The 15,294-nt window shown below is 40.1% G+C and overlaps 1 protein-coding gene across 9 annotated transcripts in view; it reads left to right on the top strand.

The window, feature by feature from the left end:
* Positions 1–15,294, top strand: part of MYO9A (myosin IXA) — a 183,346-nt gene that overhangs the window by 96,286 nt on the left and 71,766 nt on the right. For all 9 annotated transcript variants that reach the window (XR_012661610.1, XM_075099767.1, XM_075099768.1 and 6 more), the window contains one exon: positions 14,485–14,601. Coding sequence is in view for 8 of the 9 variants with exons in the window: in XM_075099767.1 (XP_074955868.1) it covers positions 14,485–14,601 (117 nt within the window). In the remaining variant the exon portion in view is untranslated. The remainder of the gene's footprint in view (positions 1–14,484; positions 14,602–15,294) is intronic.

Here is a 15,294-nt window from a genome sequence, read left to right as displayed (position 1 = left end):
AGTGGTAGGGCAGGCACATCTCTTCCTCCTGGTGGCATGAAACCATTAGATAAATTTTTTTCATATCAAAGTATCACTTCACCTTTGCCTTCTTTACCTGGGATGAATTTCTTGCTGATGAATGCAAGACACTTAACGTTTGTGAATAACCATCACAAGATGGTTATTTCAGATGATAAGCCACGCTGTGTTAGTGGGTGAGCTTGGGGAGAACTTTTCATTTTCAGCACGGTAACAGTTAATTGGCAGAGACAAGATAGGCAAGCCTTGTGGAGCAGACCTTTATGAGGGGAAAAAAGTATTTCATTACAGCAGAGAGCTGAGTGATGTTTCATTAGCTTATGTACTAGTAGTGGTACTGCCTAATGCCTTTTCCAACTGTTATAAAGAGAAAAGGAATGGAGTTGTAGGGCCAAATGGCATAACATTTAATAAAACAAAACAAAAAAAGGGCAAACAAAACCCCCCAAAAACAAAGGAAAAGAAAATAGTTGCAACTAATCATGAACGTTTAACTGACTGAAAATGCTGGAGGAGGAAAAAGTGCGAAGCAGACAAAATAATGAATAGCGTGAAGAAAGTGGAATGAAAATTCTCAGTCCTGAAGTATGAGGACAGGGTCACTTAATGGAATAGAAAGTAGCAAAACTGCTGGAAGCATCTACTTATACCAAACCCCATTAGCTTAGGAGACTCATTGTCACCACAGGTTATTAGCATCGGCAGCTTAGCAGGATTCCTTTGAAGACCTGGTATGCTGATGAGTGTATTCAGAATTAACAGTAAAGTATTAATAGAATAAAATTGAACCCACAAAGCTTTTAAGAGCCAAGCAAGCATGTCTCCTTCAGGTCATAAGGGCAACCTGTCAGTGTAGAACTTCAAAACAAACTTTTTTATGCAATTAGGTTTCTCATTTTTCCCTTCAAAATGCAAGGCACAGCTGTGCTTGGTGACAGAACACGAATTAGATGAGACTACTGGTTTTATTGGACTTGTGTCCTGCATGTATGTCTTTATGGGACACAGCATCCTTCCTTTATTAGGAAGACTGAGTCCATCAACATTGGGTCTTTTTTTTTTTTAAACCCATTTTGATTTTTTTTTTTTTCCACATGATTATATGCGCCCATGTTTCCATGAAAAGGTGCATGGGATTTGATGCTGAGACCCGGCTGAACAGAGCTCATGTCTGCAAGGATCTCCCAAACCCGCAGAACTTAATGGTTGACAACATACATCTGAACATCCTGGGAACCCAGTGCTCATGCACAAAGACGTTATGGTTGCTCTTCTCCTCTGTGTCACCATGGAAATTCTTGTGTGTTAGCTGTGCTCATACTATTTATTTGGCACTAATATCTGGAAAGAAAGAGGAAGACTCAAATTTCAAAATTTCTGAGCGGAGTCCAAAATAAGGACTTTAAGAAGGGAAGTGCTGACTTTCCATGGACTGGTCTGCCATAATCAACCTCCCTACTCCAACTGCCCTTTCTGTTATCAGTTCTATTCTTGACTCTTTAAAGGCTTCTTTTCATTACATCTGATTACTGAAAAGATGCTTTAATTTCACAGAGTCCCTTTTGTTACTTAAATTTAGGTTAAACTCATGAGAAATGTTTTATAAGAACAGAAACCATCCATTCCTGGATAAGCAAATCAGCTCTTCCCACACAGTGTGTAATTTTGGTACAGTTGCTCAGAATATGGGATTTTTCCTATAGTAATATCAATCTGAATAAATTTAGATTGATTTCTTCTTAGCCTAAGACTTTTTATCAATACTTGGCGTAAGAAGATGTCTAGAAGCTCCATGGCTGGACAGGGTCTGTTGCACAGGATTTGCTTCTACAGCTGTAGCAGCCAAGGTGCGGCTAGAAATAATTTCTCTTTGAGGAAGCTTTGAAAGAAAATGTAGTGAGGATGATGATACACTGGCAGAACAAGTTTTTATTGCTATCTTCTTGGGAAGGGCCAAAGAAAGGCAGGATTTAGCTTAAAAGCTCAAGTGCTATTTTTGGTGATGCATTGGACTTCACAGTAGGAATGCTGGTACATTGTGCCTGTAAAGTGCTGAGCAAATTTCCCTAAAGGTAGCCTACAGGTTCCTCCTCAGGTCAGGTCACACATCTACTACTTGTGCCACTAAGTAACCTATTAATTTATTTATGTGCTGGTTTCACTGTGAAAACACAGACTGAATGGGATCTCTGTTCATGCTTTTGATAGAATGGACTCTGGATGAACATAGGGGGAGGAAAACCTTTGCTGTCAGCAGATGCTTCAAATTTGGCTGCCTGGTGACTCTTCTGCAGCTCTTCTGCAGCTTCTTCTGCAGTGGGCTTATGATTGCTCTACATAAGCACCTTTCAGTAGGGGTGCTCCATGCCATCCTCTCCTCCACAGGGAGAAGCAATAACCACAGAGTCATTTTCTGGAAAAGTTTTATTTCAGGAAGAGGGGGTTTTACTTGTTCCTTGTGATTTGTTAGAAAGTGTATTTTCTAATTACACTGTCCAAATCAGAAGGCTGAAGGCTTTGACTGAAATCCTTTTAGGAGGATGATGCTTGTAGCTGCATCGCTACACAGATGAGACTTTGAGAAAATCACTAACAAGATTTTTGTTGGGTTTATTTCGTTTTGACTGTAACCTGGGTGCTTTTTTCTGAGAAGTGTGACCACAGCCTATTCAGCTACGATATGGCAATGTTATTGACAGGGACTTGCAAAATATCTCTAAAAATAAATAGCAGGCAATCTCTAGTATGTGATGGGAACGATGGGTCTCCCATCTGTCCTTTTATAAGTCCTGCCTACCACCAGCTGAGTGGTCCTTAACACCCACAGAAGATGTTCTCGTTTCTGGTTTTCCACTTCATTTTCCCTATTAATGTCCGTCTAATGATGGGAGGATGAGTAAGGAGGGGGAAGGTTGCAGGAGCGTGCTGACATTTCTCATGTTATTATTCCTCAGGAGTTGTGTCAGCACAGGAATGGCATGAGCCATTTCAGTGGGAATGTATGTGAGAGAGGGAGTGGTGTAAGGATGAACATGTTAACCCATAACGAAATGAGTGCAATGATGTTGAAAATGTTTTTCATAGTAATTTTTTTTGTTATTAATGACAAAGGTTGGGTCTTATTTTCTGAAGTAGCAGGTAAGCTGGTAACTCTGAAGGACTTTCTTGTCAACCTGATGATATATCAATGCAGGAAGATTGTCTCACTGGACAAATGGTGTGGTTGGGATTTTTTCGGACAAGTGTCAGCATGGTTTGGGAGGCCCCTAAAAATACCTCTGAGTAGTAGAGACCGACAGGTTGGAGACGGACCTTTGTCCAGGGAAGGTGATTGTGAATGTACTGGGATATTGGTCCAAGGAAGGCGATCATAGAAGGTACTGGGAAACTGATAGAAGAGAAGGAAGAGCACAAGAAGAATTAAAAAAAAAAAAAAGTGTAAAGTCAGAAACTAGTACCAAAAATATCTCTCTGAATTGGAAAACTTTATAGCTGGTTTAGCAGAAAAATTCCTCAATACCTTCTTATTTCAGTGTTAATTGGGGAATGATTTGGTTTTGTATTGTAATGACATTCCAGTCTATTTTTTCTCATTGTAAAATCCACCCACAAGTTCTGGAAAACTTCATTGACACTTGCATCTCTTGGATAAAATCCATTGGCAGGACACACCACTGCCTCCCTGCTCCAGGGTGATAGTGGAAGGTTTCTGCTGGATGTGGCAGCCAGCTGGGAAGGCAGGAACCAGCAGTTGTGGTAGTGCAGGGCTTAGTGTGGGGTTTTTGGGGTATGTTTTTTGCAGGTACATTCATAGAAATAAAACATAAAAATGAGCCTTTGCAGGGAAGTTTATAGCATTTTTAAATGAACTTTTTTCCTTTTTGTAATTAGACTCCTCTTGCATTTGTCACTCTTCTTCTTCCAATGATGCTTTTAAAGATATTTTTCCTCCTCCTTAATCAAACATAAAAATAATAAAAAAACCTTTTACAGGCTAGAGTTAGCGTGATGCATTAATGATTCAAGTTCTCTTGGGAAAAGCAAACATGAGAATGACAGGATTTTAATATGATGCTAAGATAAAATACGAGTACGGAAAATTACATCATACTTATCCAGCCTGAGTATGATATAATACTCCTGATGCCAAGATAGGAATTAAGCTAGAGTCTGATATCCTGCAAGAGTACTTTCCTCTGGGTGTTAAGCCTCTGGTTTTTAGTTTTTGTTTTTGTTTTTTTAAAATCCTGCCTGTCTTAGCCTATGTCCTGTGACCCAAAGGGGAACCACAAAAGCTGTGTAATCTGTCTCCTGCCACAGGAGACAGCTGTGAATGTAAACCAGACGCACGATGTATTCGGTAATAAATAGAAAGCAAGCAGAACAGCAGGAAACCATAATTCTCTGTGCACATAACCATGTGACTTCGGACCCACTGAATTGGCTGAACCTGATGTGAGATAAGAGTAAGATACTAAAACCTGCATTTGGACAAAAACCTGTGTTAGGACCTTGCCCAATTCCAGTGACTTGGTTTTGCATCTATTTTTCAAGTCCAGAAACATCATCAACTTTGGTGGTGAGCCACAAAGAGGATGCGATGCACTGGTAGGTTTTGTATGCAGTGCTACTATACTTCATCACCATCCTCCTTGTTTTCTGCTCATTCGCTAATTTGGTTCTGCTTCACAGCTACGTCTCTCCCTTCCTTAGATGTTACTCCATCTCAGAACAGGTATGACAGACCCAACAAGCCATCCCTTGGCAGTTGTTCTCCTGTCCGTACAAGCACAAACCCAAGCTGAAGGCACCTTACATATGATTTTTTCCCCAGTGTTCATGGAGAAGCAACAGTGTCAGAGAGAAAAAGTGGATTTTAATATCATTTTAGTACATGCAGTAGCTTGCTACTCTGACACTAACGCTCTTATTAGTAGCTGGCACCCCTAAGCCCTATTCAGATAAAATTGTTTTTTGAGTCTGTTTTATTTAATCATGTCATTCATGATTGCTGCAGAGATCATCATCACCTAGATACCTATGTGCGCTGTTTTCAATTGACTGCATATCCAAGACTTATTGAGAATGAAGGATTGGTTTCTATTCCTGTTCATTAGACCCCTTTATGAGATACAAAGCAAGTGTGTTAGGGGAGCTTGAATTGCTCTTGGTTTTCCTTGTTCTAATCTGAGATAAGTCATATCCCTAGCAGATTATAGCTCTTCACACTGACTAAGCATTGCTAATATGTATTTAAAAAAAAAATAGAGGTAAATGTGGATTTTTTTAGAACAGAAAGTGATTTAATATTTTACTTATGCATACAGTGTAACTATTGTTGAATAGATACTTTCAGTCAAATAAGAAAACAAACATGCTTTTTTCATTACTTCGCCCCGCCCCGTCCCCCCAGTTAGAAAACTATGTGTATCACTCAAACCCACAGAAGTGATTCAAAGAGGGAGGCATCATCAGAAACTATTAGGTAAATACCATGGGCAAAATTCAGTAGGTATTAAAATGTGTTTTTTCCTCTGAGTCATCTTGGAAGAAGGCATTTGTATTACAGTAAGTACAAACATAATTATAAAGCTGAATTTCACCTTAGAGAATAAATGGGGGAACAATGGGAATGGCTGGTAAGGATGTTAAAACAGACATCAAATGATAACAAAAATCAAATCCTGTGCGTTAGAATAGCTCACTACATATTTTTTTTTGTAGGGTATCAGCAGGTTCCCAGGACTTTGTGCCAAATCCCTGTGAGCAAAAAAGCAAATTCATTCATTGGGTTATGCACTGAAAAATGTATTCCGCCTATTAAAAGAAAAACAAAAAACCAAAGCTCCTGTAAAGCCGCTGAAAAATGGTGTATAGATGGGATTTTTTTGAGGGATTTCCTGAATAGGAAGAATCCTAGTGCCTCTTCCCCCCCCCCGCCCCCGAATATTTCATTGGAAACACCTTTCATCCTTGTATAGAAATTTTAGGAAGTCTATCAAAGGCTCTAGGGGAAAATGGGGTATTTCCTTTCTTCCTGTGTTCATATCTTATTTCCTGAAGAGAAGAAGAATCTCTGTTTCATAGTATTATACATAAGCAGAAAATGTGAAGTGTTTTGTGGTGCCTGGCTTCATTTAAAGAACTTAACTCCTATCTTTGTGTTTTACATAATCTCTTGCAAACTTCACACTCAGAAGGAAACATTTCTTGCCATCCTGGAATCATTCTAATTGCTTTTTCTAAGTATTTGATGATATTGGTCTGAAAGGAGAGCATGCATTGCTTGTTTTCTTCCTAGATGTTGGTAAGCAACCTCACACATGTGTTTGTGTACATGTTATGGAAGAGCTGTTGGGTCACTAGGAGATGAAAAATCCAGAGGTAGTTTCTACAACTGTATCAAGATCATTTATATTTTAACAAATAAATTTTTTGAGACTATTGCAAGTTCTTATTGGGAAGTTCACAAGGTTGCTTGTGAAGCCAGATTTTTTTTGGGATGGGTGGGAGTTTTCTATCTGTAGGGGACGCAGGTGCTGGCAACAGGTTTATCCAGGGCGAGCAAATAACATTGATAATGTCCATCATGAGATATGCACACACACATATGCTCTTTAGGGGAAATGCTGAAAAACTGGAGAAAGCAAGCACCATGACCAACAAAGCAACAAGTCTTCTAGGCAAAGAACAAGGCAACAAGTCATTGTAATCTTCTAACAAGTCGTCTTTTCTAGACCCAATGAATTTTCCAGAGTTGTGCCTGAGAAATGGTGTTTAAATGTCCCGTTTTCAAGTACTCATAGCTTTTGGAAAATCTGGAGTGGGTGCACTGACCTTGCTCCCACATTTACATTGTCCCCTGGTGGAAAACTGGGATTTAACATCATTATGTTGACTGAAAATTGTTGAAGGTGTAGTAACATCGTGTTGACCAAATGAATTGTTCAGTGTGTCTTTATGGATGTTTCACGGATTTGTGTAATGCTGAAGAAATAGGATAAGGGTTGCATGCTCTCCCAGTTAAACTCTATGGGGTTTTTATCCTCATTAGGGCTTTAATTCGGTTTGGTGCTTACGCTTACTCTCCAGTTCTAGTTCTTAAGTCCACTTCTCATTAACTGAGTCTGTACTTAGGAACTGAAGTCCTAAAACCCATCTCTGGGCACACGCACCCTTCATAAGCTGCATTTTTCACAACAGTGATCCAAATTAGATTGCTGTTCTCCAATATCTGTGCATTAAAGGGCATTTTTCTCAGTGTAAAATGATCTTCAGATTTTTCTGCCTCACTTCTCTGTACAGGAGCACGTGGTGCTTCCTACACTGGTGATAGTGATGGGGTGATGCTCAGCATCCCTCCTGAACAAACTCAGTGGCTGTTAAAATGTAATATTAATTTTTTTTTATGAACTGGTCATATGACCTGCTAGTACCCAAAAATCCATCATCCGGCCTTTCTGTTTTGTTTGTCCAGGATTAGTCTATCTTTTCTTCTGCATTAGTGGTGAGGGAAGATGGGCAGATCTCTCAACGAGCTAAGATGTTTTAAGTTTTTAGAGGTCTGTAGCTGGCTCTTCAATACCCCTTGGGAATAATTTCTTACCCAGAATTGATCAGTGCGTCAATATAATGCTCTTCCTAAGTGAGAACAAAATGGATGACCTTTGCTTTGCTCTGCTTCTGCCGTATTCTAATTTTCTGAGTGTCTGTGTTGAGTGATGCACTGCAGAGAAATGGTTATTTATTTTACGCAGTCTTTTTTTAAACAAAATGTTAGTAGAAGTATTTATGCTAGTTACAAGAGTCCATTATGCTATGTTTTTGTTTGGGTAAAAAAATGTTTAAAGTTGAATGTCAGAGGGTGGTTGCTGTTCCAGATACGGTCTATGGTTGGTTTGGTTTGAACGGAGTAATTGGGGATAGGATTTCAATATCACTCTGGATCTTATTGGAGATAGTGAGGTCTGCACTCCAGAAAATGCTTGTCTTGGCTGTGAAAGTGTTTGATTAAAACCGCATACCTTCCAGCAGCCTCTTGATGGCTTTTTCTTCAGCAGGATCTGTTTGCCTTCTGCTACATAGGACATTGCTGCAATTATGCATGATAAACTGGTGCTCTTTGCCTTTCAAAGCCCTTCTGCATTTGTTTCCACCCATCCTCCATTCACCAGGCTTTATTTATTCCCCTTAGTCTGAAAAATATTTGAGTTTTTATTGTTAGAATTGAACTATTACTCACTCTTGCTCATATGTTAGGTTATTCAACAATATAAACACGGAATCTAATAAGGATAGCAGTCTGCATGCTGGGGAACTTCTTATCCCAGGAGATCATGTGAACATATCTGTAAAAGCTTAACTGGGCATTTGCCAGGAGGGCAAGTCACCACTGTGGCCTTCAGGGACTGCGGGAGCACTGGAGGGGGAGAAGCTGGAGTCAGCAGAATGAATACCAAGGGCTGTGTCTGGTGGTACATGGGCATCTCTTCACCTTGCAAAGTCATAGGATGGTTTTACAAGGAACCAAGGTCCAAAAGCAGGGCAGAGCTTGGTGTCTCTACTGGGCTGTGACAAGATGATGAAATCAAGAGCTGTGTTTGGTAAGGGTGCCTTAAATTAAGCCTTCACTGAGCACCAAACCCATCCAGCCATATAAATAAAAAGTGGACTGAGTTCGGTTGTGACGGACCACCGTGATGGCAGCCTGTGCTCAAATCAAGATGTTTTTCTGGGATAAAAGGTTCTCATTAGATTACATGCTGGTTGATATGTATATCTTAAATGCTGATGTTGCCCCTACAACAACAGCCTGTTCCTTACTTAATACCATGTTGGGGTGAAAGAGCTGGAGATTTCTCCTGGTTTTTGGCTCTGTACCAGAGTCCAGAGTATAGATGATTTCTGACGTTACAATGGCAGTGCAGACTTTGCACAAATACAAGGCTGAGTTTTACTATTTCTGGCAGCCCTCCATCTCCAGGAAGGTCCAGGGAGACATGCAGGGGAAAGACCTGAGGTTTGAAAAGAAATTGGAAGTAAGAAGGGTTTTTTCTAATGAGTTTTTCAGAGTCGGTACATCCGGTACCCGAGCTTTACAGCAACGGGGCCCATCTGCTTGTGAAGCACTATATTTGTGGCAGTCCATTTTTTTCAGTATTTAAAGCCATAAAATTCAACTGGCAGCCTGTAGCATGAAAGTGCTCCCTTAGATTTATTTATTTAAAAAAACAAAACAGAATAAAACAAACCACCCAAGTTGTGGCAGGGTGAATAAAAAAGTGGCTGGTTTAACCAGGGTGTTAAAAAGTGAAAAGGATGCTTTAATCTTGGTTATCTATGTATGAGCTGTTGTGGTTTCAGAATATGCAGCAAGGTGAGAGAAGCCATCGTTCTGGCATTTATTAAAAATAGGATTTATTTTTTTTTTTCCTAAGAGTTATACAGGCTCTGTCCATCCAGCCCCCTGCACAGGCTTTAAAAGCAGCCAACAGAAGCAGTGAAAAAAAGCCCTCTATTAAAATACCACCTGTTTACACCATCACATACAGCTTTTCTTCTGGTTTTTTTTTTTGCTCTTGGTGAGTCATTGCTTCTGTGGGAGAAAGTAGAGTGGGACTGTGTAATGCAAAGACAGTATTGTTGTAGCAAAGAATCCTGTAAAATTAGTGCTTCGTAGATAATAATAATTTCTAAAAATATTGGGGTTTGGAATTTGTTTGCAGCCAGCAGAACTATTTCTTATGGGAAGGGAAGAAAATGTTAATTAGAGTGTTGACGTGGATTTTTTGTGGGTGGTTTGTTGGGTTGGTTTTTTTTTTTTTTACTTGATTCCCTGCTGTTTCCATTTAGAAGTTTGGGGTGGGCTGGTTCTAACCTTTTTCCTTTCGCCAGATTATCTGGGTACCAGCAAGTATTTTGAATAATGCCAGCAGAAAAAGACTTTTACTCAGAGTTTCACATCTCAGCTGAGTGCAGAATATCAGGAGTAAGAAATCCTGACCCTCCTGACCCTGGGGTGGGGAGTGGTGGTGATGGTGTAGGGATGGCAGCAGATGGAAGATGTGCTTGTATGTGTTTAGAGAGCGTGTAATCTTAAAGAATTAAGAATCTAGTCAACTGGTACAAATGTGCTTTACAGAGGCTTTTAATTTGAGCAAGTTTGGTTTTCTTAGATTATATCTTTTGCTGTCTTTAAAACACAGGCTGTTGCTGCCAAAACTGTAAGTCCTTGCTCCAAAACACTTCAAAGAGAGAATTCTTGATCCTGTTTTACCCTTGTTCCTTTTAGCAGCCGATGTTTCAAAAAATGTACCTATTTTTAAGGTAGCCTGAACCTGATGCCCATCATGAAAACTTGCAGGCCAAGTAATTTGGCAATGCAATCTTAAGAACCCCAAATATCTTATATCAGGATCTTAGCAAAAGTTGGCCAACTCCAAGAAGTGGCATTTCTAGCATATAATAAATAAAATATATATCCTTGCTAGCCTGATGAGCAGGAAACCTATTGATTAAAACCTTGTCTTCAGCTTATTTCCTCAATTGCTGATTTAAAATGCATTTGATCTGTTTTGTTTTTAAATCAGCAATATTTTTGCACATATACAAGATGTTGCGCTTTGATCCCTGAGAGATTTGTTTTGATGTTGCAGGAGCTATTTTTATTTTGCTTTGTGATGGTTTTGATGAGTGCCATGGTGTTCCAGATCTGCCTAAATGTCATGTAAGATTTGCTGAAGAGATGAGAAGCTGTAGACGACTACCTGAAGACAAGCTGTGTGTAATTATGTGCTATATATTTTAGAGAATATTTACATTTAATATATGTAGGATAATAAATACAAGAATTAGTAAATATCCCAATAAATAACAGGAATGAATGTTTAAATGCTTACTTTAAACGTTTTGCTGCATAGGAGTGAATGTAAGCACATAGTACAATTCGTTCTTGAATAACAAACCTGTAATTACAAGAATATCATCCTGAATATTGCACACCAGGTTGTGATGTGAACAGCAGGGACAGTTGGGCGGGCTGAGCAGCCTTTACCCAGTTATTTCTCAGCATCTTTACCCTGTAGAACAGAGAAAATAAGAGCAAGACATACTGAAAGGGACAAACTGCTGTACAGGTTTTCTTTATTTTTTTTAATGCAAGGTTTTTATGGACTGGTGATATTTTAAAACATCTGCATGGTGACATATGGCAATGCAAGATGAAAGGATGAAATTAAAAATAAAAGTGGAAAACCTCTTTTCGAAGTGTGCTATTCCAACCATTTAGGGGGGAAATGTGACAACATATTTTGGAAATTGCAGCAGCTCCTTAATTTGAAAAGAATAATATTCCCTGATGGTCCTCAGATTAGGTAGTTTGGGATCTATTTAGGATAGCAAGGGGCTTTATCTGTAATATAATGTCATCCAGGATCTATCCCAAAGAATAAATACTTCATTGAAATGGAAAAAAAATACCCAAAACTTGAGTCATCTCTCCTGGTATTTCATAACTGGATGTTGCACGAAGGCCAAGTGTGATCTTCAGCTTTTCAAGCCAATGGATATATCTCATTTTAGAAAGCTGCTGCCGCTTTGGGTACCACGGATGTTGGGTTCCATAGGCTTCATTCCCAGTGCTGGTGGACGTTGCTCCCCATGAGCAGGTCTGTCATGGCGCGGGGAGATGAGCTTGGAGAGCCCATTTGGTGAGACCCCATAGCACATAGCAGCACTGGAGCAACTTGGGTGTCTGAAACCAGATTTCTTTGCTGTGTGTGCAGTGGAAATCCTGCCGGGGGAGACTGCCATACCATGAGGCAAAGCGAGCATCCCGTTTTTGGCCCCTCTGCATTTCATCGTCTGGGGGTGTGTGCAGGGCGAAGTGCTGTTTACGCTGCTGCAAGTGCACTACGACAGCATGTCTGTAGAGGAATTATCTGGATTTGTCAGTACAATGGAGAGAAGAAATTGGCTTAAAAGGAGCCAACAAATTTGCAAATGACATCCATGTGTATGTGTGTTCCACCCCTCACACCACCCCATATTCTCTATATGTTGCTTTGCGAGGAGTTTTCTACCAGCTTTTACAATACAGCCATTGCTTCTAAAAATAGCTATTTAAGAAGTTGAGATCTGGGCCGTTGATCATTTTTTTGGTCCCAAGCATAGCAAGAAGAGCAGCTCTTCATGGGCTTCCCAGCTTACCGTGTAGCCGAGCCTATCTTGGGAAGAAGAGAACAATGGCTTATAGCCCATCCTGCACATGCCTGGAGGAAACTGGGCAGTGCTGCGGTGGTGCAGGTTTAATGATAGCCTCATTGATTTTTTGAAAAAAATCAGCGGTGAAGTCCTGCAGATCCCCTATAGTCTCTAATAAAAGGGGGAAAGAAAAGTATTGTAATATAAACCCATATATATCTGTATAGAGGAAACAATGCTGTTCTTCGTAGGCTTTAAATAGAAATTATTTTCATTTTTAATTGCGTGCCTTTGCGTTGGAGCAGTTATTTGGGCTGGTTTATGCTAGGACAAAGCATTACAGCAGCGAGAAACATTCCTGGGTATTGGCCTTCATCTTTCCCCAGAGATTGATTTTTCTGATGTGAGAGTGGCACTGATTGTTCTCCAGCTTTATCCAATCAAATAAGCTGACATAGAGCATGGGGTTAGAGAATTGGTCTTGAAATTTTCTATTAATCACTGAAATGTTCACCCACATTTTGGGAAAATGTAAAAAATAGAAATAACAGAAAAAAAAAAAAACCCTAAACAACCAGCATTGCTTTCAATAAAAACAGAAGAAAAAAAACCCTCCCCAAACCCTTTTTTTTTCAGTAAAGGGAATTAAAAGCAGTTACTGGAAACTAGACCTGTTTGTATTTCTAAATGCCAGCTGCTTTCCAACAGTTGTTGGACAGCTCAGACATTTCAACAGCTCACACTTGGTCTTTAAAAGTGCTATTTTGGTCTCTGCTGCAACAAATCCTTTTGGTCCTGTTGCTATATATTTTCATCATATGCTTGTTTTCAGTTTGTAGCAATGCTTTTTTGGGCAAGCAAATAGTTCCTTGTTAACTGATGCAATATTTTGTAATTATCCTTGCAACATGGCTTATCTGACAGTATTTATTGCCACCAAGCAATGGTTAACAGTGTGCGGGGGCTTAGGTACACTGTGAGCTAGTGAGCATCCGAAGTCATGGACCATGTTACTGCCTTCTTATGTTCCAACTCCAGAGGGAGAGAAAGAGAGACTGCGTACTGGATTAATTGAATGTTAAGAGCAAAACATTGGCAGAGCAGCTTGTGTTCACACTAAAAGATGCTATCATAAAAAATTTGAGGAAAAAGAGGTGGGAGCAAGCTAATAGACGATAAATGGAGCTATGTGGGCTTTATTCTTTTGCTTGGGGTCAGTGAAATAAGGCCGCTCAGATGAGGTACCGTGAAGAGAGGATTTCAAGGCAATGTGTGACAAGACACTGATTTGTTACATTTTAAGTTTTTATTGAAATAGTTATCGGTGAACCTTCTGTTTCCTTGTTTATTCTTCTACAGTGGCTAAAATGAACCAAAATGTAAGTCACGGCAGCATCATAAGATTTTAGGTGATTAGTATGTACCAGAGCACTGCTATAGAACTCAAGGGAATAATTTAAACCAAGGAAGAATCACAAGCAGCAAGAACAAAGATAGCCCTAAGATATGAATTACTGCTTTACGGTTACGTATATAGGTGCCTGTCCCAATGCACTTGTGTTTGGGAAAGTCCAGCTCAGGTACCCTCCTCTGGTCTTGCTTTTCATCACTGTCAATCAAGCAAAATCTCTTTGCATCATGGCTGGGAGCATCATGTTGGGGATGGCACTTCAGAGGTATTGTTCCCCTTCCTAGGGGAGCTGTTGGAGGAGCAGCAAATCTGCCTACTGTGATCTATAGCTCCCCTTGGCAGTACCTGCAAAACCTCAAGATTTCGGTAACCCTCAGAGGTTGTCTGTAGGGGTTTTAGTCATCTGCCATTTTGTAACCCTTCTGCTGGTACCAGCTGTTACCTGCCCCAGCACGTGCTTTCACATCATTTGCTATTGTTGCTGTGCAATATTCCTCCTTCTCAAATAAACTCTTCAGGGATCTTGGTGAAGTTAAATATACTTTTTTATTTTATTTTATTTTCTCCTTTTGTTGCTAGTGATGAGATTTATGGTGTGATCGTGCGCATTATCTGCTTGAATGCATCAAAGGAAACCAAGCCAAATTCAGGTGGCACATCTCACAGCCCTAGGACTGCAATCAACTCCCAGTGGCATTAGGACCATTGGCATGCATGGTGTAAATTAAAATAGTAGACAAAAACCCTGGCAAGGGAGGAATATGAACGTTGGACTTGAGAGCTTGAGAAGCAAAACCTATTTTACTGCAGAGCAGGAATTGTTTCCAGTCACCTATTTTCTTCTCTTTCAGGCTGTGACCGTGCGAAACTCCATGGCTAAATCGTTGTACAGTGCCCTGTTCGACTGGATAGTGTTCAGAATTAACCATGCACTCCTCAACTCAAAGGACATGGAGGAAAGCACCAAGGTACTGTCTCACCAGCTCTTTTTGGCTACACTCTTGTGTTTTTAAAATAGGTAACTACTAGGTAAAATATTACCCAAGCTCCTAAAAGCACATTGCTTAGCATGAAGTTAACTTCTCCTCAGTTAATATTTTAGACATTGTTATTTTAAGTGGTATTTGCTGAGCCAGGAAGGGTGAAGCGCCTCAAATGATATATCATCAAAGTGGCTGGGGAAGAGGTTTTGTTGTAGCCACAAAAGCCTGTTTCTGCACCCCCTCCCAGAGCATTGCCAAATAATTTTCCTCCTTGTGTGTAAAACTATAGGACTGTATATGAATATGGGGGGGAGGGGTGGGGGGTGGGTAGAAAGGGAAATCTTGCTAATGTGAGATGTTTTGATGAAATTGCTCCATAGAAATAATTAGAAAATGTGAGCAAGCTGTGGTGTTGGTAGGTATTGAGATAGCAGATCTATAATAAGCAGAAAAGTGAGATTAGGAGAAAAAAAGGACATGATGGGAAGAGCGAAGCGAGTGTGGTGATGAACCACTTTCCCAAAGAACTGATGAAAGGGATGACACAACATTTCCTGCGATAGCAGGGGGCTGGATGCCATGACCCAGGACATCCTCTCCAAAACATCTCGTGTATTCATCCGCACTCATTGGGACAGGGAGATGCTGACCCCAAAAAGCCTGAGTGTACAGATGCAT

The sequence above is a fragment of the Phalacrocorax aristotelis genome, chromosome 7 (assembly GCF_949628215.1).
Source record: "Phalacrocorax aristotelis chromosome 7, bGulAri2.1, whole genome shotgun sequence".
NCBI lineage: Eukaryota > Metazoa > Chordata > Aves > Suliformes > Phalacrocoracidae > Phalacrocorax > Phalacrocorax aristotelis.
The sequence above is the reverse complement of the archived record's forward strand: the minus strand, read 5'-3'. Positions and strand labels throughout refer to the sequence as shown.